At 36.2% G+C, this 25016-nt stretch overlaps 1 protein-coding gene across 4 annotated transcripts in view; it reads right to left on the bottom strand.

Annotated features, from left to right (window-relative positions):
- Positions 1-25016, bottom strand: part of KIAA0825 (KIAA0825 ortholog) — a 386168-nt gene that overhangs the window by 331013 nt on the left and 30139 nt on the right. For all 4 annotated transcript variants that reach the window (XM_060637682.3, XM_060637680.3, XM_060637684.3 and 1 more), the window contains one exon: positions 7955-8086. In XM_060637682.3, coding sequence (XP_060493665.2) covers positions 7955-8085 — 131 coding nt within the window. In that variant the 5' untranslated portion in view covers position 8086. The remainder of the gene's footprint in view (positions 1-7954; positions 8087-25016) is intronic.

Raw genomic sequence — 25016 nt, 5'->3', positions numbered from 1 at the left:
GCGCTTTCAAAAAATTTCAAATGTGAAATACTCCCCCAGCTTCTAATCAATGGCAGAGTCATCCTGGGAGTACAAGAGTAAGCTGGAACTGATCGGAGTCAGCCTGGCATTAGATCCCAAAGCACATCTTTTTTTTCCTCTCTCTTAAATTTACATCTAACTTGGGGGGTGCCTGGGTGGCTCAGTTGGTTAAGCGTTGGACTCTTGATATCAGCTCAGGTCATGATCTCAAGGTTGTGAGACTAGTCTACATCTTTATTTCCATTTCCTGGATAAATTCAATCATTGTGCTGGACAACAGGTTTGACTGGAAGTTACAAGTGAGGGTTTAACAACATCCATGTAGGAAGGCACATACAGCATGCATTGTTCTATACTGCCTCTGGGAAAGAAGACAGTTTTAGCATTGCTGGAGAACAATGTTTCAACAGCTAAGTGTACAACTTCTTTTTTTTTTTTTTTTTTTTTAATTTTTTTTTTTTTCAACGTTTTTTATTTTTATTTTTGGGACAGAGAGAGACAGAGCATGAACGGGGGAGGGGCAGAGAGAGAGGGAAACACAGAATCGGAAACAGGCTCCAGGCTCCAAGCCATCAGCCCAGAGCCTGACGCGGGGCTCGAACTCACGGACCGCGAGATCGTGACCTGGCTGAAGTCGGATGCTTAACCGACTGCGCCACCCAGGCGCCCCACTAAGTGTACAACTTCTAAGAAATCATCTTGTAGATAAACTCTCATAATGAAGGAAGAATGCACATATGCATGCATGTGTGAAGTAAAGGCAGAGAGACGGCAAAGAATATAACATTCATCAAGAAGGAATTGGCGGGCGCCTGGGTGGCTCGGTCGGTTAAGCGTCCGACTTCGGCTCAGGTCATGATATCGCGGTCCGTGGGTTCGAGCCCCGCGTCGGGCTCTGTGCTGACAGCTCAGAGCCTGGAGCCTGTTTCAGATTCTGTGTCTCCCTCTCTCTGTGACCCTCCCCCGTTCATGCTCTGTCTCTCTCTGTCTCAAAAATAAATAAACGTTAAAAAAAAAAAATTAAAAAAAAAAAAAAAAAAAGAAGGAATTGGCTTGGGGTGCCTGGGTGGCTCAGTCGGTTAAACATCTGACTCGACTTTGACTCAGGTCCTGATCTCACGGTGTGAATTCGAACACCATATTGGGGTCTGCACTGACAGGGCAGGGATACTCTCTCACCTCTCTCTACCTCTCTCTCAAAACAAAAACAAAAACAAAAAAACTTAAGAAAAAAGAGGGAAATGGCTTAATAAATTGTTGCACACCTAAATGAGTGAAATCTAAAAGATGAGGTAAAATTATATGGAGAGATTTAAAAAATGTATTAGGTAAAAAAAAAAACCTAACTATAGTACATCATATAGTTCCCATTTGTATAAAAAGGTAAAGTATGTTTGGGTGCATGCATACATATGCAGAGACTACTTCTGGATAGTTTTACAATAATTTAACCATATAGGTTACTTCTGAAGAATAAGACTACGAGGGTCAGAGCCTACCCTTCTGTACTGAACTTTTCCTCATATATGCCTTTCTCTGCTGTCTGAAATCTTCCATGAGTCATACTCATGTATGTATTTTCAAATACATAATAGAAAAGAAAACTAGCATTTGATGACAGCATCTTCTATCACATACTACTCATCTAGCCTCACACTAGTTAAAGATAAAGCAAACACAATAGATGCCTAATTGACTGTCTTCTAGACTACTTTGTGCCAGGACTATTTAAGGCAGTGTTGAGCAGCTGAAGTCTTTAATGTTTATTTATTTATTTTGAGAGAAAAAGAGAGCGCGAGCAAGGGAGGGGCAGAGAGAGAGAGAGGGAGAGAAAGAATTCCAAGCAGGCTCTTCAATGTCAGCATGGAGCCTGACACGGGGCCAAACTCACAAACTGTGGTATCATGACCTGAGCCAAAACCAAGAGTTGGATGCTTAACTGACTGAGCCACCCAGATGCCCTGAGCACTTGAAGTCTTTAAAGTAGAGATGAAGGAAGTAATAATCCCAGTTTCCAAATCCCCCGATCCACCCCTCAGCTCCCTTACCATCCCAAAGAAAAATATTTAGTCCAGACATTCTAAAATTAGGACTGTAATTAACAAAGGCTGTGTTGTGTTAGTGGGACTCTTTTGATTTTTTTAAAAATATATATTTTTAGGGTTTATTTATTTTGAGACAGAGAGTGTGTGTGTGAGAGTGAGCAGGGGAGGGGCAGAGAGAGAGGGAGAGACAGAATCCCAAGAAGGCTCCACTGTCAGCACAGCACCTGATGCAGGGCTCAAACTTGGAAACTCACAAATGACAAGATCATGACCTGAGCTGAAATCAAGAGTTGGATGCTTAACTGACTGAGCCACACAGGTGCCCCTCTTTTTATTTTTTTAGAAGTTTCTTTGTTTATGTAAGTAAGTAAGTAACCTCTACACCCAACATGGGGCTCGAACTCAAGACCCCAAGATCAAGTCACATGCTGCTCTGACTGAGCCTGCCAGGTGCCCCTGATAGTGACTATTTTTAGACAACGTGTTGACTCTGCTGAATCCCTGACTAGGCGTGTTCCAGGGAAAACTGGCAGGGTTGGGTTAGATCTCAGGGCATGGATCTAACAGGAAAGATGAGCCAGCCACAGCAGTCACATCTCATTACCGTGGCTCAGTTCTCTTTTAGTATCTCTGTCCTATTCTTTCCCTCAGAGGTGAGCCAGGTCTTCACCAGGCACCCTTGATTCTTAGCTCAAGAGGACTTACTTCCTAGTGGCCAATTAACTACCTTTCTCCCTGAGAAACAGGGGCCTAACTATTGTTGGCTCAATCTTATTGTTGGATGGATATTTAGTATACTATTGTTCTATTTTTGTTATCATAACAACATACGAACAAGCAGACACTTGCTTCCTGCTATTTCTCATGGAAAGATAATGACAATAATAATCCTTAAAAATATCTTAAATTTGGGGCACCTGGGTGGCTCAGTCCGTTAAGTGTCCAACTTCTGCTCAGATCATGATCTTGTGGTTCATGGATTCGAGCCCTGCATTGGGCTCTGTGCTGACAGCTCAGAGCCTGGAGCCTGCTTCAGATTCTGTGTCTCCCTCTCTCTCTCTGCCCTTCTACTGCTCACACTCTGTCTCTCTCTCTCTCTCTCTCTCTCTCTCAAAAATAACATTAAAAAAATAAAAAGAAATCATCAAATAAAAACCCGTTATTGCCTTATACATTCTGGACCAAGAGCAGCTGAAGCTAACACACATAAAAATAAAAGTTACACTTTTTAAAAATGTCAAACACTTAAAACCCATGTGTTTCTTGAAAGGATCACTTAATAATCATCTGATAAGGTACTTTACCTTACCTAAAGCAGAGGTCTAAGGGCAGTATTGCAGGCACACAACACAGGACTATGCAGAAAAGAGTTAGGAACACCATAGACATTCAAATAAGGAGCTAACAGAGAAAAAAACGAGGGAAGAAAGCAGGTTCGCAAGCCACCATGAAACATGGCTCATCTTTCCTGTCTTCTCGCCTATCTCCACTTCTACCTGCACGCATCACTAGACTTTAGGTTGAGAGCTTCAGTAGGAGGACCAGATAAGTTTAAAAAGCAGCAAATGTAAATGGAGTCATGGAAAGTTTAGGTTACAGAGCTGAGGCCCAGGATGCTGTTTGCCTGGAGGCATTATTCATTCTGAGAAGGACAAGAGCCCTGATGGGGGAAACGGAAAATGCCTATTTAAGTCTCACTCTAGGTTCAAGGATAGATGGGGAAAGCTTTCGGGTTTCTTTTCCATGTAGCCTAGTCTTGTGGAGTAATTTAGGAGAAGAGGTACAGATTCTGTCAGACGGATACATGAGAATAGAGAAACACATGAGAGAAGTACAAACACTAAACTTAAAAAAGGAGTATGTATATATTAGTATCCCATTTTTATTCCTAAGTAAGTGCCAAAATACTGCCACAAATAGTAATAGTACAGTGTATGAAATGACTAATTTTCACTTTATCTGATTTGCTATGGCCATAAAATATATTAACGTGAATATGTGTGTCCACTGGCAGATTTGTGGTTCTACCATGACAAGCCCAATGTTGACAGCTTATTTGAAGATTTCTTTTGGTTATTTCTTTCAGAACTTTAGGCCATCATGTGGAAAACTTCCCCCCAAGACTTCATATATAAATATAAAAAAATTAAGCATTATGTGGAAAATAAATGTAATGTATGGAATATGTATCCTCTGTAAATAAGCATGACTAAATTTACAGAAACCATGTATCTAATGTCCTGTCACAATTTAAAGTTAATGCTCTGCACCCCGCAGGCCTCTCCTGGATTAAGGCAAATATTATCTATGATAACACTTCTTGTTGTTTTTGTAGGTAAAACTTAGGTCTTGAAGGACACACAAAGACCTTCTATATTTAGAAAACAGAAAGGTAAAATAAACTTTTAATGATAAAATTGTATCTATCCAACTGAAAGTTCAGAGCAAAAAAAATATTCTTATTGTGATTCCAATAAAACTTCTACTCTTCAGTATCTTTTTCAACTATTAAGATCCATTTAGCTCAAAAATATTTCAGCGACGTGCAGTTTTCAGTTACTGAACTAATGTGGGTACAACATTCATAGTATTCCTCTTTGGCAAGTTACTTACCTTCTTGTTACCAATTTTGATATGTGTTAAAAGTAAATAATTTGCGATCACTGATTTCCACGGTCAGACTTAAGAGTCACCTAGCTCTGACTTGAATGGAAATGATGATGTAGAAGAGAAAATGGTCTGAGAGAATGACAGCCTCTCTTGAAGGGCAGGTGAAGGTTCACTGACCCCTGGGCACTCTACTCCATTCTGGTGAATCACTGCTTTGGGGAAACAAAAGACCCTGTGGCTCGTAAAACCTGATGATATTAAGAAGAGGGAAGGATTTTATACTTAGAATTCAGGGTCACTGCTAGAAACACAACTTTAAAAATTCAAGGGTAAGGAAAAATACCATATTTAAAAATGAATTACTAGTGTTTTTTCCTTTAAAAAGTATCTGGTAAACCCATATCATACAGATGTTCATTACTTATTCAATGTACACCATTGAGAGATAAATAGAACTGTTAGAATACAAAAATGCCAAGGGTAATTCAACTACTGCAGTGTAAGTGTGGCATAACTGATTCGTCATGACATACAATTTTCTAAAAGCTATTCTGTTAGAAGGCAATAAATGAGTGCATAAATGATTTACATTCTTCTGAGCCATGGTTATTATTCAGTATTTTATTCTAAAAAATATATACACCCTATACTATTATGTTTATTCTCTAGAGTATAATAAAAACATAATTGAATTTGATGAAAAATAGACTTTATTCTAAATGTAGCATACAGCACATATAGCTACTCCCTTATTTTATCCCTTGTGAAGATCAATGGTCACTTGAGGTGGTTCTGTTCTAGGTTTGTTTTAATATATGGGCAATAAAATATTTTTAATTTAAAAATTATATCCTTATATTCCATGTCATATTTCCTTTTTAATAACATGAGTTTTGACCTAAATAACAACTTATGAATGCAAAATACAATATTTTAATCACTGTTGTACTTCTGAGCATGATTTCTTATTGACCAGGTAGGGCAGGAAATTAACTACAGATGGTATAGCAAATAAAAACGAAGCATTCTATAACAAAAGCATCAGAGTTCAGTGATTTGTTTTATTTTGAAAAAGCCTAAATGCTATTATGAAAAAAGGTTACCTTTTAAAAATTATTTAAAATTTGTTTTAATATAACCATCTCTGGCATTTAGATAAATTACTTACAAATATATTTAAGCTAATACTATTTTCATTTATAAGTTTCTTTGGGTTAAAAACTGTGCCATAAAATATCCAAATATATAATATATAAATTACATAATATGTAATTATACTAAAGTTTAACACAGTTATTTTATATTTATATACAAATTATAATACACACTCTAGAGTATGGTTAAATCATACATATATGCTATCTTTAAAAAAACTATACATAAACACATACACATATGTATGTGTGTATGCATATATATATATATATATATACTCACATATAGATGTATGTATATACGTATATATGTATATATATTGTAAGGGCAATGCAAATCAAAAATAAAAGGCTTAATTCTCTCTGTTGAAAATAAGGGAATGGATTTCCCTCTCTTCCTTTTACTTATTTATCTTTGAAATTTATAATTTTAAGTATTTTTTCATCTCTTTGAAATATATCCCTTAGAAGACTAGATTAGATCTTTTGTCAGCTTTCTCAACCAGGACTATCTCAAGAACCTGGAAGCCATCTTTTCCAAATGCAAACACCAAGCGCAATGGCTCCTGGCTCCAGTTCCTGATGAAGGGCAAGGACTAATTTCAGTGGTTGCTTTGTTCCAATCTGCAAAATCACTGTCCTAAAGATAGGAGAAGTGTGTTTGTCCTCAGGATAAAGACAATTAGCTAACGAAGGTATCCTCTAACACAGGTAAAATTAGGATGAACTATGCGTGAAAAAATATGCTGCCATGCCAAATCCTCTACGTGAGGACTAGCTACTGTTTATCTTGAAAATATGTTTGTTATAGATTGTATCTACCAGGTTATATGAAGAGGTGCGATGCCCAGCTCTGACTTGCCAATCTCTTAGCAGACAGCCTGTGATATGCAACGCATTCTGGTTTAACGCCTGTTGAATAACAGAAGTGTTTTTATTCTCTTCTGCCTTTGTAGAGGGAATGTCTGGGATGGGAGATTTTGGTTTTAATTATAATTCCCCCAAAATATGCTTTCTTCTGAATTTAAGTTATTTATGCCCTTTGTTATGACAAAAAATAGACTGCATTCTTATATAAAACATGAAAAAAAATCATAGATAGGAACATTTCACTTGCTTGGTTCGGTTTCTTGGACAATTCAATATTAACTATACCTTAAATTTTAAAAAAGGAAATACTATGTCTCATGCTATATTAGAAATTTGTACTGTGGTTTGCATATTTATAATCTACATGAGGTGAATTATTAGAACCTTTGACCAAAAGGATCCAAATAGGTGAACTGATTCTAGGACCCAAAACACATATAAAGACAAAGTCTCTTCCATCTAATGGCAAACTGCTTAACTGTCCCATTACTCCTAATGTTTGGTAGCACTAACTTTTGGAGTAGGTGATAAAGATTAATCTTGCAGAGCAACTCTCTATGGAGTCTCTGGACTTCCACGTGGGAAGGTGACTTATAATGACAAATGTTACATAAAAATAATGCATTTTTTTTTGGTCTCTTTCAACAACTCAAGCAATGCATGGCCTTATACTACCATTTTAATACTGTAATTTGAAATTTTTAATTTCTGTGCTTATCTATCAAGTGAAGCTGCTTAACTCTAAACATATTAATGAAAATCCAGGTCATCAATATTGGCAAACTCTAAGAAAACATTAGTAGAAATTCAATAAACTTTAATTTACCTATTTGAAGGCAGTGCCTAAATTTTTGAGTCACATTTGCTTAAAAAAGTTTTTTTTTAATTTATTTTTGAGAGAGTGTTGCACGTGTGGGGAAAGGCAGAGACAGGGAAACAGAGGTTAGTAGGCGGGCTCCTCAGTGATAGCAGAGAGCCTGATGTGGGACTCGAACCTCATGAACCACGAGATCATGACCTGAGCCAAAGACGGACGGACGCTTAAAGGACTGAGCCACCCAGGAACCCCTTGAGTCTTAAAGTACTAATAATGTTAAATTCTAGGGAAGAGGGTTTAATCAATTTTTTTCAGGAAAATTAATAATATGAAAACCTAAAATGATCTAAGAGTAGAAAACACTAAAACTAGACCAGGTAAAGTTTGTGTAAATGAAACATGAAACCAACTAGTTTTAAATAATTAACAATATTTACCTTGTAGCATTTTGTTCTATCTTTTCATCAATGTCACTGAAGATCTGCTTAAACTCCAAGTCTCCAGGAAGTGAGTTTAACAAACAATGTAGGTCAAAAGAAGTATGGGAATATTTATCTCCCCAATCCATTCTGTGGAATAAGAATAAAAAGCATGTCACATCCTCACAAATAAAGAAAAAAAAAACACCTCAAGTTGTGATCCTAAACCAAAAATAATAATTCTCATTTATAGGTAAAATGAAATACAGCAGTAGGAAAACTAGGGTATTGTTAAACTAGGTATAGAGTGTTTTGTTATTTAATTTGCATGAGGTGTGACCTGATTTTCACACTTCTCTATGGTTTGAAAGCTGAACAAAACCGCACCCCTCAGAGAGTACTCAAGCATCCTGCTGCTTCTCACTGTAACCAAGAGCTGCAAAGGCGATCCCAAACCACATAGACCACTGTGAACAAGGGTGGCGGCAACAAGAATTCACCACCTTCCCTCCACCCTTGTCAACACACTGACCTGGAAATTGTAACTTCCAAATTTAAAAGTGTCATCCCATATCCCTTATTTATATGTGAAGAAGGCAGAATTTTCCTTGAATTCCTCTATCACCTCTGTCAACCTAAGTACTTATAACTGACTAAAACTTACATATTCTACTCTTCCTAGAGAGACATGCATTTTCCCACTATCGAATCATTCATTCAGTCAGTGCATATATATTCTTGAATGTTTGATACGTAAAAGGCACTGCTGTGGAAGCTGGGGATACAATTGCAACAAGTCAAAGTCTCTGCCCTCATGGAGTTTTTATCTCATTTAAGAACACATAAGCAAGTATACTTTATAAAAGATCGCATGGTGAGAAGTGCTGTGAATACAAGAAAGCGGGGCAATGGAACAGACTAAAAATGATGGAGATGGGGTAGAATGTGATCTATTTTATTTAGGGATATGTTATTTTTGAATATAAAGTAGTGCTTATAAAGTACATAATGACTAACGGTATAAATGAAATGAGAAATTTAAATTATAAGAAATATACACGGAATAAATATTAACAAGAAAAAGGATTGGGGAATGTGGTTTTATTTCAGATAAACCCAAAATACTTGACAAATTGTCTAAAAAGTTTTGCAGAGGCTACAACACTAGTGGACTTCCTCATCGTTAGTTATTTAATTGCAACAAATTCAGCTAATTCATTATCCAAAACAAAATAGCTGAATTTCACACAGGCATCATCTGGAACTTCAATGAGGTAGTCTTGGGATAAAGCTTTTATTTTTTGCACAGATTTTATTTTAAAAGGGAAACATCCAACTAAAACATTTTAATATAAAAGTCGGTGGCATCACAAGGTTTGTCATTTGTAAACTCAATTAGCCCCAATACAGAATAATCACAGAAATGTCATTCTAAAATACATAAATTCTCATGTATTTAGATCCTCTTTTTAAAATATTTTGCAGTAAAAGGTATAGAATACCATATATTCATCAGAAATTATATATCTTTAGGGTACCAAAACCTCAGTTTTTCCATATAAGCAGAGTCTGAGATCTTCTTACCTCCCTAGTCATTTCTAAATCCAATGGCCAATATTACTAATAATGAATTCAGCTTCTGTATTTGCATGTTTTTGGATCATTTTGGGTAGTTCAACTCTTCAGATGATGACTCATTCAAAAAATGTTGCAAGAAAATAAAATTTTGCTTTTGCAGTGAAAAAATTTGATCGGCTGAGGGTCTGTAGAAAGCTCAAACTTAGTAAATACTTTGGAACTAGCTTCTCTAACAAAACCAGTTATATATCAATACTCTGCTAAGACTTGTCTTATCAATACTAGAAAGTCTCATAAGCTCAGATTCTACATATTTAAAACATAAGAAAACAGGCATAGAGATCAGTTTAAATATAATAGCAAAATAGCAATATGACTTGTTATATACCTACTGTGTACAAACATATACGTCATCTTCCTTAATTCTCATTAATTCTACAAAATAATTATTACCCTCATTTATAAGGGAAGGAACCTGGGCCCAGAGACATTAACTAACATGCCCGTGTAGCAGCTACTTACTGTTAGAAGTAGAATTTGAACTGGATCTATTTGGTTCTAAATTTTAAGGCTGCCTCATGTCTTGAGAAATGAATCACTTACTGCATACAGAGTAGTTTTGCAGAAATATTTTTTTTTTTAACATTTTTATTTATTTTTGAGACAGAGAGAGACAGAGCATGAACGGGGGAGTGTCAGAGAGAGAGGGAGGGAGGCACAGAATCTGAAACAAGCTCCAGGCTCTTAGCTGTCAGCACAGAGCCCGACTCGGGGCTCGAACTCAAGGACCACGAGATCACGACCTGAGCTGAAGTTGGACGCTCAACTGACTGAGCCACTCCGTCGCCCCAGAAATATTTTTTTAAAGATTATATATTTTTGAGAGAGACTGTGTGTGCACACTTATGCATGAGCAGAAGGGAAGAGAGAGAGGGAGAGAGAGAATCCGGAGCAGGCTCAGCATTGTTAGCACACAGCCGGATGCGGACATCAGTCTCACAAACCCTGAGATCATGACCTGAGCTGGAACAAAGAGTGGGATGTTTAACCAGCTGAGCCGCCCAGGCGCCCCATAGTTTTGTGGAAATATTAACCAATATGCTAAAGTGGTTATCCCTGGGGGCGCCTGGGTGGCTCAGTCGGTTAAGCGTTCGACTTCGGCTCGGGTGATGATCTCGCGGTTCGTGAGTTCAAGCCCCGCGTCAGGCTCTGTGCTGATGGCTCAGAGCCTGGAGCCTGTTTCGGATTCTGTGTCTCCCTGTCTCTCTGACCCTCCCCCTTTCATGCTCTGTCTCTCTCTGTCTCAAAAATAAATAAACGTTAAAAAAAATTTTTTTAAATAAAAAAATAAATAAAAAAAATAAAATGGTTATCCCTGGATATTTTGACTACTGTTGATATTTATTTTCTTTATACTTAGCATTTTCCTATATTTTTGCAGTGAGTACTTTTATACACGTTAAAAAGCAAAATTCAACCAAGTGAATGTGAAGATCTAATTGGCTTTGCTAAACTATTCATGAGTCAGGCAGCACTTTATCTAGCAAAAAGAGAGGCACTCCCGGGAGGTGTGAAAAATGAAGGGTTTTTATAGAGGAGGGTGGGGACATAAGAGTTATTAACAAAAGCAGTGTGTTGTTCCAGACAAGGCTGTTTTCTAGGGGAAAAAGTATGAGGTGTTATCATGCAGAATACCTCATCTTTCTCTAGAGGATAGAGAGGACTCAAGTGGCAGACTTATTGGCATTGACGGAAAGGAAAATTTCCTGAATAACTAGGTAAGGCCATATTTCTGGTGGAAGGTGAAAATGCAATTAGATTGGATATTAAGCTCCAGTTTGGGAACTTGGTCTGAGCTATACCTTTTTGGGCCTGTGGTTTTCCTTTTTGTTAAGACATATATAATGAAGACAAATATTTTAAAAAGAAATTATGCCTGCTCTCATGGGGCTTTTGATCTTACATTTTGTCTTCATTTGAAACCTCTTCGAACCTTAACACCTCTCTTGCCAATTTGAATTCATCATTATTCTCAAAATCAAATTCAAAACTTACATAATCCCTAAATATCTCTTGACTACCATTTCACTAAACTTTTTGTATTATTTTGTGGTATTTGTGCTTGCAAATGCTGTTAAAGGAAAATGTGCTGTTCTGTGCTATGTTGGTATTAAATGTATGTTATGTCTTTCATTGAAATGGAGTAAAACAATAATGGGCTGAAACATGTTGAACATTCAGATGGGGTTGGTGACATCATTTTGAAGGATTCCCGATACAGAGTTGTGTGATTTTTCTCTATCTAACCTCAGTAGATAAGTTAATCAATAAATACAAATAATACATTAAAGAAGTGCCACTTGGTAACAACAGGGTACCAGAATGATGATGGTTCAGAATTTTCATGTGACCACCATAGATCTATGATGCTTTTGTATTTAAGATATGGTTCCATGGTCATGAAAGACATGAGAAGCAAGAATGACATTTATAGGTAAAGAGAGAGCAAGGATAAGAGAGAAAACTTGATTGGCAAAATAGAACAAATAGGATGAGAAAATTAACCTGAACAAATAGAGATGCACAGGACCAACAGAAGAAATAAATTAAAAAGGGAGAGTAGCCTGTGTAAGTGATGCTACAAAGTGTGAATTTAAAGTTTTCTCAATGGAATGGCAGTGATCCCTGCAGGAATGTGGTGACAAAAAAGGACTGAATGCGCATGAGCACAGACACCAGACCTTCCATGTCCTTTCAAGCACTCTGCGGGTCCACCGTGTGACACTGTGCCGGGGCCTCATGAGGGTATCATGAAAGGGAGATTGACAGTCTCTCCTCTAAAGGAGCAGAGACAGTAAAAACATAAGACAATAAACAAGGGAGCCAGTAGAAAGAGCACTCTATTCTCTAAGTAAGACATAACTAAGTAGGACCTCAACAACAAAAAAGTGAATTATTTTTGTTTTAATTTTTTAAACGTTTTTTTTTTATTTATTTTTGAGACAGAGAGAGACAGAGCATGAACGGGGGAGGGGCAGAGAGAGAGGGAGACACAGAATCAGAAGCAGGCTCCAGGCTCTGAGCCATCAGCCCAGAGCCCGACGCAGGGCTCGAACTTGCTGACCGCGAGATCGTGACCTGGCTGAAGTCCGACGCTTAACCGACTGAGCCACCCAGGCGCCCCAAAAAAGTGAGTTATTAAGGGACTAATGTAACTTGACAAATACCTCAGTGGTATTTCAGAAACATAGACCAACCTTTAAAAAATTTAGGGGGAGGGGCGCCTGGGTGGCTCAGCTGGGTGAGCATCCAACTCTTGATTTTGGCTCAGGTCATGATCTCCCAGTTTGTGAGCTTGAGTCCCACATTGGGCTCTGTGCTGACAGTGCAGAACCTCCTTGGGATTCTCTCTCTCTCCCTTTCTCTCTCTCTGCCCTGAGCCCACTCACTTGTGCTCTCTCTCAAAATAAATTTTAAAAAATTTAAAAAATTATAGGTGGAAAGAGGAAGAAACTGTAAAGCTGTGTAGCTTAACCTAATCCAAGATCAATCAAAAATGGGAGCTGAAACTTTTTAAAGTATGCTTTCTTTTTGAAATTGTCATTCCACAGTACTATTTTTAAATATTCATTCTCCTGTAATGTTTCTGATCATTTTTGGCATAAGATTAAAAAACCAGTGCTTAATATTTCAAACAAGTATTAACAGCCAATCTAATATTAATTATTGCCTTTTAAAAATGAGTAATGTTTGAAGAATTATATCTGAGCCAAACATCTGTAGATCAAGTTTCAGCCATAGGCAAATTATAGCAGTTGAGCTATAAATTCCTAAGAACAGTGACTACAATAAAATATGTACATATTATAAGCACAGCCAGAAAACATTAAAATAAAGCAATAAAAAAAATCAAACCTCATGTGATCAAAAGAAAGTTCACGAAAGTAATTTCGGAATCTTGTCTTTTACCATATTTTAAAACAATACTTTCTAACCTAGGGTCTCTTTTTCATTATTTAAACACATATGATTAGAATCCTCATTTTATCCTTTTTTTTTTTCTGTTTCTTCAAGAATAAAAATCCAGAGTGTCATTTTTTTTTTGTGTAACCAAACAAATGCATGTTTTCTCATGCATACACTTTTCTCAACTATACACTTTTAAAAAAGTGAAAAAAGAAAACCCAACCAGTGGGAAGAAATCTACACTGAAAATGAGTTAGTAAAACAGAAACTGTAGGACCATGTGATTTCTCCTCTGTGGAAAAGCCCAGTGAGGAAGGTCAGATGCCTGAGATTCTCAGCCCAAACTGTGGACTTAATGTGTCTGCCACCTCTACTTTACCTGAAGTCCTACTGTCTAGCCTAAAAAAAAACCACTTTTAATCAGCATGGTAAGGAAATGTTTTCATTAATTAAAAATTTATGCTCCACATTTAATTAAACAAATTTCAAAATGTTACACTATACTAAAACACATTTAACCCTAAACACCATTGAATCAAAGAATCAGTAGGTTTGAGTTCAGATCCTCATTCTGTTAATGACTTTGAGTAAGACACTTGATCTCTCAAGAGGGAGAGCTCACATTCCTCATTTATAAAATGAGATGGATGGATTTATTAGGCTCTGAGATTTCCTCTGGCTATAAATTTGTTGTATTCTTTAAGGAACGGAAGGAGTAGGACGTATTTCTAACTCCCCCCCCCCCCCCCCCCCGCCTATTAACTCTTCCAATGGAGTACTTTATTCATTAATACCATCATTTTTCTTATATCATGCACTCAAAGCCATTTTAAATGATTTCCTTTGCCCTTTCCCAGGACTGTTACATGAAAGGCTTATGCAGAATCTGGGGCATCTGGGTGGCTCGGTTGGTTGAGCTGCTGGCTCTTGATTTCGGCTCAGGTCATGACCCCAGGGTCATGGGATTGAGCACCTCATCAGGCTCTGTGCTGAGCATGGAACCCACTTAAGATTCTCTCCCTCTTAATATGCTCTCCCTCTTCCCCACTTGTGCTCTCTTGCTCACTCTCTCTAAAAAAAGAAAAAGAAAAGAAAAGAAAAAGCTTATGTGGAATCTCTAGTTGAGCAAGAAATAATATGAGAAAAGAGGAAATGTGAGGCAGCAAAATACTCTTTCATGGCAATAGGTAGATACCCAGTACTAATGTTTTACCCACCACCCCCTAGCTTCCTAAAATATACTAAGAAGCAGCGAGTGCATGTTTCTGGGCTTCTCTGACTTGGCACACTCTTCACTCAACAAAAGATGTGTGAGATCAACTGACCTTGGACATTATGCCTCCACAAGGAACAGGGTGACATACCTTCACAGACATCATGTGTCCCTGACCTATTATTCTTTGTATTCTTTATATTCTTTGTATTATTTGTTGTATTGCTGGTTCAGGTTGAGTTGTTGGTTTAATAAAAGTAGCAGAGTGAAAATAAACTTTGACTAGGTCATCTTTTTTTTTTTTTTTTTTAAAGTAGGCTCCATGTGGGTCCTGAACTCAAGACCCCAAGATCAAGACCAGAGCTGAGATCAAGAGTCAGATGCCCAACCGACTGAGCCACCCAGGCGCCCCCAGGTCATCTTTCTTAAACTCTGATCAGCCTTTTATTCCAGTCTGGCTCATTTTTACTTCTCCATCCATATCTAGTCACAAAGTAGTTCTCTGGATCATTCACAAAGTCTTGCCAATATTACATAATCCAAAATTTAACTTTCAATAAATCTTGAAAATTTTATGTAGTTCAGTAAATTCATTCATTAAGACATGGATTAAAAGTATGATGGCTGAATAGTTATTTTTATGATAATTACAGCTAACTTTTATATAGCGTTATATGGGCCATGCATTGTTCTAAGTATTTTATATATATGAACTCATTTAATTCTTACCATGATTCTATGGGTCAGGTATTATTATAATCTCCATATTAAAGATATAGAAACTGAGGCACAGAGCGGTTTGTGAGCCCAAGATCCTTTACATATGAAGTGGCAAAGCTGGGACTCAGAGTCCTTAATCACAATGCTATAAACTGCCTCTCTGTGAAGACTTCTACTTAAAAGAAAAAAAAAATTACTATTTTACATCTTATATGTATTGACTTATTTACTGCCATATGTATTTGACAGCTATCCCTAAAATCACTATAAATTTCCAAAAATAAATTTTTTACAGCTAGATCTTCCCCTTATGATATTTCAAAGTCACTAGAAATTTATTTCTTTTCATCAATTACTGGAAGTTGAAATTTTAATGTTTTAGCCTCTCCAAAGATTGAGAGACAACTAGGATGGATCTCAATTTGTTGATAGTCATTTAAGATTCCTTATGCATTAAACTCTTACATTAGGAAATACAGAACTTTATATTCTATTCCATTTATTTTCTCAACTCTCATCTATGTATTAGGACTTCCACCACAGACTGCTATAGTTTCTATTAATAATTGTGGAAATTCTGATTATTATAATTAAATGCATGAGAATATTAATATACATCCAATAAATACACATAGTAACATGCTATGGCTATTAAAATCCCCCTTGATAAAATATAAAATACTTCCTTGTAACTCCTCTATTAGTAATTTAAATATGTGCATGTATGAAGCAGAAATTGACAGGATCAGTCAGAATACACTATTGTAGCTTGACAAGCAAACAGAATTAACTGTCATATGTTTTACTCACCAAATCTGACATCGCTTTCTTTATTTTTCAATGTATTTCTCTTTGTAGAAAATATTTTCATTTTAATAACTCTATAATCTTCAATATGCAATCCTAGCCATCTCTTGCTTTAACACAACAGTGAAACCCAGATAATGTGAAATTTTAATCTCCACGTTCTTTTATAACTTAGCACTCATGCATTTCACAGGACTTAAGAATTATAAAATTTTATATTTTTAGATTAGACCTAAATACAATCACAAATCATAGGGTTAAGGATTAACTAATGAAATTTCAAGCACAGTAAAAGCTTTATTAATTTGGAAAGTAGTACATCTGCATTAGTAGAAAGTTTAAGTTATGGTATACTTTTAAAAAGGCAATTGTATTATCTCTCAACTAGGAATAACAAACATTGCTTATAAAATGCGTCAATTACATTTTTAAGGAATTTTCTTTTAATAACTAGGTGAGAATGATTTAAACTTAGTATGCACTTTCTATCTAAATTGGTGCTTCTAAAGAACGTAGGTCTTTTTTTTTTTTTTTAGGTCTATTTATTTATGTATTTTTGAGAGAGAAAGAGAGCAGGGGATGGGAGGAAGAGAGAGAGAGAGAGAGAGAGAGAGAATCCTAAGCAGGGTCTGCACTGGCAGCGAAGAATCCAACACAAGGCTGAAACTCACGAATTGTGAGATCATGACCTGACCCAAAACCAAGAGTTGGAGGCTCAACAGACTGAGCACTCAGGCACCCCTAAAGGATGTAGGTCTTACAGTATGTTCCAAGGGTTTTAGAATTTCTCCTAAAATGCTGTTAATAGTGTTAATTAGCAATTCATATTAATGTGATATTGTTCTCCTAAATTTTGGAATATTAGTAACCTAACATTAATTTCATGAATACTCTATCCACTGAAATACCCTGTTATGTCTTCTAGGACTTTGCTCCATCAGTTATCATTAACTAGTCCTGTATCATCAATATCCCTTTCAGCTGACTATAAACATGTTCCACTTTCTTGCTTTGTAGAAACAAAACCTTCCCTAGGGCCCCCTTCCATTCATAGCCCAACTTCAGCAAACAGCGTCCATAATCCCTAATCTTTTACCTCATCTCTCATTTACTTCTCAACTCAGAGCAATCTGATTTCTGTCTCTGTCCTTACACTGAAAGTGACTAAATATTTTTCAATTCCTATTCATACTTAATCTCTGCACTAGTTTGGTACTGACAGCTACTCCTTCTGTAAGAGAGGAGAAGTTGTTTCCTCTCTTGTCAATCTTCCAAAGTACTAGTACAAAGTACTAGTTCTTTTCTTGCCTCTTACACATGTATTCACAGGCTCCCAGTAGGAGTCCCCAAATTAGGTAGCCAACCAGCTAAAATTTCTTTTTTTAAGCTGACAGACAACATATGGATAGGAAATGGTGGTCAATTTCTATGCTAGCATACCCAGCTTTCCTGGTCATAACTATCTGATCCAAGCTAGACATCTGACCCAAACTGAACCATCAGATGCAAATAAATTCTGAAAGTTGGAATGAAGGCAGGAATAGGGAACTACTTGGAGGTACACCATCCAAGTTAAATCCAGCCTCCCAAGTGAAGGTGCATACATTTTTTTGGCTGAGGCCCTAGAATTGCCTAGTTTCTGTCCTTCTGGGACTGAAAGTTCATAAATATTGTTTTTTTGGGTTTGTTTTGGTTCTGTCAGATATACACAATAAATTTTCTCCCGGTTCTACTGAGAAACACCCACTATTTTTTTCTTTGCTTAAATTAACCAGACTATTTTATTAAACTAATAAACATATTTATTGGCTCCTCTCTCATCTCTGGCATTAAACACTGATATTCACCACAAGGTTTTCTCTAGAATTTACTTCTCATTTTAATTACTTCCCTATGCATTCTTCATTCAAAGCTATTGCTTCTTTTTATGTAATTTTACCAGATTAAAGTATTTTAATTTTTAAAAATTTTATTTTTTTCACTGGATTTCATTCTCCTTGGATCGTAAAAAAAATCTACTCCTATTAGTTCTCATGTTGTAGTCTTCCCAAATATCCTTATTCCCCTTGCCTGACTTGGAAAGGGAAATATAGAAAATTTTCCTCCCTTTCCCTTTCAATCCATTTCAATCCTTATTCTACACTTTTTTTTTATTGAGTAACCTCATGCATCTATTATCTCTATGCTGAAAATTTAAAGTCTGTATCTCTAAACCTAGTTCGTCCTCCAAAACCCCAACAACTATTCCAAACACTTACTTGGCAATTCAACATTGCAGGTTCAAAGGTCCCTTAAACTCAACATGTCCAAAATATAATTCAAAATCTTTTCCTTACACTGCCTTCTCTTCCTAGACTACAGGGTCACTACCTACCTAATATCATTCCTTTTCCTTGCCCTATTAACTTAAATCAGGTGTCAGTAAACTAGAGCACAGTCTGTTTTTTCTTTGACCAGCCAACTATGAATGGTTTTTACATTTCTCAAGAGTTGTAAAAATAAAAACAAACAAAAAGGATATGCTACAGTGGCCACATGTAGTCCATAAATCCCAAAATATTTACTATCTGGCCTTTAACAGAAAAAGTTTGCTAAACTCTGCCTTAAATGGTCACCAAATTCTTTGACCTTTTTTTCCTCTAATATAGTAAATGGTAACCAAATGCTCTCAAATTTGACTTCTCCCTCTATGTGCTTCCAGTGTCCTACCTATGGCATTATTTATTGCTGAAAAAAACAGAAAAACCTCCTATCTGGCCTCCAAAATTCACATCTTGTGCCTTCATAAGAAATATATATTTGGTTATTGCTCCTTGTCTCCCCTAGTTCCTTCCTTACTTTGTCCTATGCATCTCTTCCATGTGGCCATTCCTAAGTTGTAGCCTTTCTAAAAATATTGTAACCAGAACTGCAGCATTTTACTAAGTTCTGTGTGTCAGTCTAATGACCTATTGAACCTGAAGAGGGGACTGTGGGAACCCTCAAATTTGTAGTCAGCAGGGTGGAAGTAGACATCCCCTGGAGAGGTGTCACTTGATGTTCTCACATAAAGTGGGGACAGCCTTGCGGGACTGAGCCATTAACTTTGTGGGGTTTGTGTTAACCCCAGACAGTGTCAGAATTGAATTAAACTGAATTGTAGGACACTGAGTTGGGTTCCAACTTGCATATTGGCATTCAACTTATTGTTTTAAAAACCAAATCAGACAATTCATTACCATGCTTAAATACCACTGTAGGTTTTGTACAATGCATAGGACAACCCAGGCTTTTTATCTTTTTTTATGTATATAGTTCTTCATATTTAATTATATTTTTCTACCATAACTGTCCTTGATTAACAATTTGAAATAGCCTCCTGGCTATAAACTCCCTCTGCTAAGGATGTTTGCAGCAGAAATCATATTTATGGAACACATTTACTTCATCTATGTATATAATATTGTTTATAGACCACATATAATTATAACACTTATTATCTTCAAACAAAGAAAATTGTGGCTTAAATCATTTTTTAAATGCTTTTTAACAACTTAAACCATTTTTTAAAAATTGTGAAGAGGTAAGAAAATATACTTGTGAAAAACCAGGATTTAACATTTAAGCTATCAAATAAAATTTAAATGTGGTAACTTGAAACCCTTTCCAGTTTCCATTTATGAAAAAAAGGAAATTAGATAAAAAGTGTCTCTAAGGACCCTTCTAGTTTTAAACTTCTATTATTTTAGTCATGTGATCTATTTCTCTAATATTTAATCTTCTGTTTTATTGCCTTTGCAGAATATGTTTTAATTCTATAGTACAATAGAAGTATAATTTGTTGTTGGTTAAAGCGGATTCATATGAAATGACCTGAAAATCTATTTAAAAAGCAATCAGTGAAAGTACATATAGGATTTCTTCATGTTAAATCTGAAAATCCATCACTATACTCGCTTTTTACTTTATTTGCTGCTTAACATATCTCAACAGTGAATCTATCATATCAACATAGTCATCATGATCCAAGCGGCAAATAATAGAGAGTGTCAGTGTCAATTTTGCTTTCTCACACTTGCTTCCCTTCACTTCATCTGATTTTAATAATCCCTGTCAAACCACAAACAGTCCAAATTACCTTCATGACACAGAAGCTTTCAAGGAGCAGACAGAATCTCAACTTTCATTTAGCAACTACAAAAGAAAGCTGTCCAGCTGGACAAATATTATTTCCACACTTGACAATCTCTACAGTTGAGCATGCATTTTAATTTTAACTAAACCTGCCAGGAGTTTGATATGAGCTTCTTGTTTTGTGTAGATTGACTCACGGGATTATCAGACCAATGACTGTAATTGTGATGAAAGAACCTAGCATTTTTCTACTAAAAGATAAATCATATATCAAAGCTAATGGACCACAATGAACACATAAGACATATGTGAAGGCATACCTTATAGGAGGAAAACTACTTAAATTAGGTGTTTTAATCACTAACTTAAGTCTGAACGTAAGAATACATTCTTTTTATTATTATTTTTTTAAAGTAGTCTCCATACCCAATTTAGGGCTTGAACTCACAACCCTGAGATTAAGCGTCACATGCGCTACCGATTGATATAGCCAGATGCCCCCAGAATACATTTTTGATATAATTTTTATTTATTTATTTTTTTTTTTTTTGGGGACAGAGAGAGACATAGCATGAAAGGGGGAGGGGCAGAGAGAGAGGGAGACACAGAATCGGAAACAGGCTCCAGGCTCCGAGCCATCAGCCCAGAGCCTGACGCGGGGCTCGAACTCACGGACCGCGAGATCGTGACCTGGCTGAAGTCGGACGCTTAACCGACTGCGCCACCCAGGCGCCCCTATAATTTTTAAAAGAAAATGCTAGGAAGTAAAAATAAAATGTAAAAAAAAGTTAAAATTTTATCCATGGATATTATTGACAAACAGATTCTAAGAGTGAAATCAAAAGAGATTTTTTTGGGCTGATTCAATGAATAGTCAAATTTCTAGGAAAGGTCTATGCATCAAATTATTTAATAAAACTAATGTTCTTGACAAGACATTAAAAAAAGTCCACTCTACACTGAGGCCTGCACAGGTCCCAACCTGTCTGTGGTTTGGGGTTCATAACTGCCTCGTAAAGCAAAGCAGAGGGTTTGTCTTCTGGGAAGACAAAGTCGTGTTCTCCTCTGAAAAAGCCTCCTATATGGTTGGCTTTGGCATCCATCCCTAGGGATACAGGGATTGGGACTTCATGAGTCTGGGTTTTCAGCTGAGTCAGGAAGAGAATACAGTGCTCATAACCAGAAAATCTAGAGTCGGGTGTAGTCACAGAAGTGGATTCCTTAACAATAAAATAATAATAATAATAATAAAAATTAATAATAATAATATTTTTTAAAGTCCACTCTATACTAATCAATGTGCCCATGTACAAAGTAAAACTCCGAAAAAAAGTTATAGTAAAAAGAAATAATAATACTAAGTTTGTAGAAAAGTATTAGAATAAAAGTTACAGTGTAAAACTATACTAAAGAGCATTATACCTTGGAAGTTTAATTTATTGAATTTGAATCTGAAAGTTCCAAATGATAAGACATTTCTTGGACCATTTCCTGTCTAAGCTAGGCCTAAATTCCTCCTACAGTTATTAGAACCTCACAATTGCCAGATGTCAAATCTTCCCTCCAACCTGTTACACTTGGCATTAATCTTGGGTTCTCCCTTCTCCATAGGCCAAACCATTGCCTATTGGAGCCCTGTTCCTTTCCCACTGCTATGTTGGACACCACAGCTGTGTCCTTTACTCATTTCTTAATCTTCCTCTTGGTCAAATTAATCTCTATCCATGTCCTCTGCTACAACCTGTGTTTTGGAGCACCTGCTCTACCTATCCGACTTCATACTGGATAACTCCCTTGGATGGCCCACAGATACCTTAAACTCAACATGTCCCCAGACCATCTTATTATCTTCCCTCCGAAGTTTCCTTCTTCTCTTGAGGTCCCTATGATAGTTAACAGCCCCACTATCAACTCGGGTACTCATGTCTGTGAGTGGGAGTCATCTTACACATTCTACCATTTTCTCATTAATCTCATAGCCAAATGATCAGTCTTCTCTTATATCTCCTACCCATCCATATCCTATTGTACCTGAATAGGTTCAAACTTCATCATTTCCCTCTAACTCATCCTCTATCCTCCCAAGAGAATGGTTTTTGTAAAACAGAGATAGAAATCATTTATAGCAAGATTTTAAGTCCCCGTGACTGGGAGAAAAATCATACTCTTAAGAGACAGAAAAATCAGAAGAACTTGTTAATTTGTAGAGAGAAATTTGGCAAGGAGGGGGGTCACCCAAACCAGGTCTTTTTTAGAATAAAAAAGGTACTGAAAATAATTAAAATTACATAATTTTTCAAATGCTGATTATTAACCAATTAAATGGTCTTACTTTATCTGTGGACTTACAATCTACATTAATAATTATATTCAAACACTACTTTCAAAAATTACATGCTTTCAGGGTACCTTGGTGGCTCATTCACTTAAGCATTCAACTTCAGCTCAGGTCATCATCTCACTGTTCCTGAATTCAAGCTCCACATAGGGCTCTGCGCTGATAGTGCAGAGACTGCTTGGGATTCTCTCTCTCCCTCTCTCTGCTCCTACCCCACTGACTCTCGCTCTCTCTTTCAAAATAAATAAATAAACTAAAAAAAACACATGCTTTCTAAAGAATTCTTGTATCTGTGATTAAAGTAAAAAGTTTATGTTATTTGAATATTTAAAAAATATACATGATTCATTTCCATATGCTTTAAATAATTTCTTAGCTATATCTGTCTCTCAGATACTTTTCTGAGAAAAGTATTTTTTATGATTATATATTTTTTATATTTTTCTAAACTGCATTTTAGGGTTGGTAAATTTTAAATTGTTGATACCTGTATAGTCTCCCTCAGATGTTAAGTTACTTGGTAAATTTATTAAGTTCACAGCAAATTTTACTAAATGGAAAATACCTCAGTTTGAATTTTTATTAATAAAATATATTAATACTTAGCCTAAATGTTCTTAAAGGTAGTGGCTTGGGCTCTTTGTATAAATATTTTTTTCCTCCATGGAGACTATGATCAATAAACAAAACTCAAATACATATAAATTAAATTTCTGAAATTAAAAAAACCTCATCACGTATTTATGATTAGTTTCAATGTTTTGCTAAACTTAGATGCTGCAGGCTTTCTCAGTTCAACTTTACTCTGAGCTGGAATATCAATTTATCCAATTAAAAATATAAACTCCAGCAAAAGATGTTTCTTATTAGTCTGCATATTTCAAAACACAATTATGGAATTTCACAATTAAATCTTGTAGACCATTTGAGTTCTCATCATTTAATTTGTTCAGTCTTCCCTTTAATTTCATAGGGATACATTTCATGGTCTTCCTATTTATTTTTGAGCATTGGTTTCAATTCAATTCCCTAAATGCATCATATAAAATTGATTTTTTTTTCCACCATTTGTTGAACACTCTGATTAAAGATTTCATATAGATTTTAAAGAAAATGAAACAAAAAATTTAAAGGGTAATGTTATAAGAGTATTTAATACCATGATAAGCACTTAAAGTCAATTTCCAAAATACTGAAATTCTTCAAAGTTTCAAATATTTCTAAATCCAAAAATAAAAAGTGCATACTTCCATGCTTAAGTTATTTTTATTTTCTTCAACAGCAGTCTAATCATAAAAAGTTAAGGCTGGTTATCTTGTGTATAAACATATTTGTCTTTTTGACAACCACATCTCCTATTTAGATTGGTAAATTTGCAGAGTATTTGGGGTATAATTATGAGTTACCATGGCATCACAACATATTCCAAGTATAGGTTCTCTTCATAGGTTCTATATTTACTTAAATTTTTTATGGTGTTGTGTTCTACTACAACATATTTTTAATATCACTAAGACCAAAAAATTTTATCATGTTGCAGTTTGGAATTCAATTTATAGTAGGATCCACAATAATGCCAAGTATTTCACTGTTTAGAGAATGAACGTCTAAATGCTTTACTTTTGGGGCACCTGGGAGGTTCAGTCGGTTAAGCCTCTGACTCTTGGTTCGGCACAGGTAGTGTCTTATGGATGGTGAGATCAAGCCCCGTGTCAGGCTCTGTGCTAACAGTGTGGAGCCTGCTTGGGATTCTCTCTCTCCTTTCCTCTCTGCCCCTTCCCAGCTCTCTCTCTCTCTCTCTCCTTAAAAATAAATATTTTTTTGGCACAAAAACAGACACATAGACCAATGGAATAGGATAGAAATCCCAGAACTAGACCCAAAAACGTATGGCCAACTCATCTTTGACAAAGCAGGAAAGAACATCCAATGGAAAAAAGACAGTCTCTTTAACAAATGGTGCTGGGAGAACTGGACAGCAACATGCAGAGGGTTGAAACTAGACACTTTCTCACACCCTTCACAAAAATAAACTCAAAATGGATAAAGGACCTGAATGTGAGACAGGAAACCATCAAAACCCTAGAGGAGAAAGCAGGAAAAGACCTCTTTGACCTCAGCTGTAGCAATCTCTTACTTGACACATCCCCAAAGGCAAGGGGATTAAAAGCAAAAATCAATTACTGGGACCTTATGAAGATAAAAAGCTTCTGCACAGCAAAGGAAACAACCAACAAAACTAAAAGGCAATCAACGGAATGGGAAAAGATATTTGCAAATGACATATCGGACAAAGGGCTAGTATCCAAAATCTATAAAGAGCTCACCAAACTCCACACCTGAAA

The sequence above is a fragment of the Panthera onca genome, chromosome A1, assembly GCF_046562875.1.
Source record: "Panthera onca isolate mPanOnc1 chromosome A1, mPanOnc1 haplotype 2, whole genome shotgun sequence".
In the NCBI taxonomy this organism is placed as follows: Eukaryota; Metazoa; Chordata; class Mammalia; order Carnivora; family Felidae; genus Panthera; species Panthera onca.
Note: the sequence above shows the minus strand (reverse complement) of the source record. Positions and strands in the feature narration are given on the sequence as shown.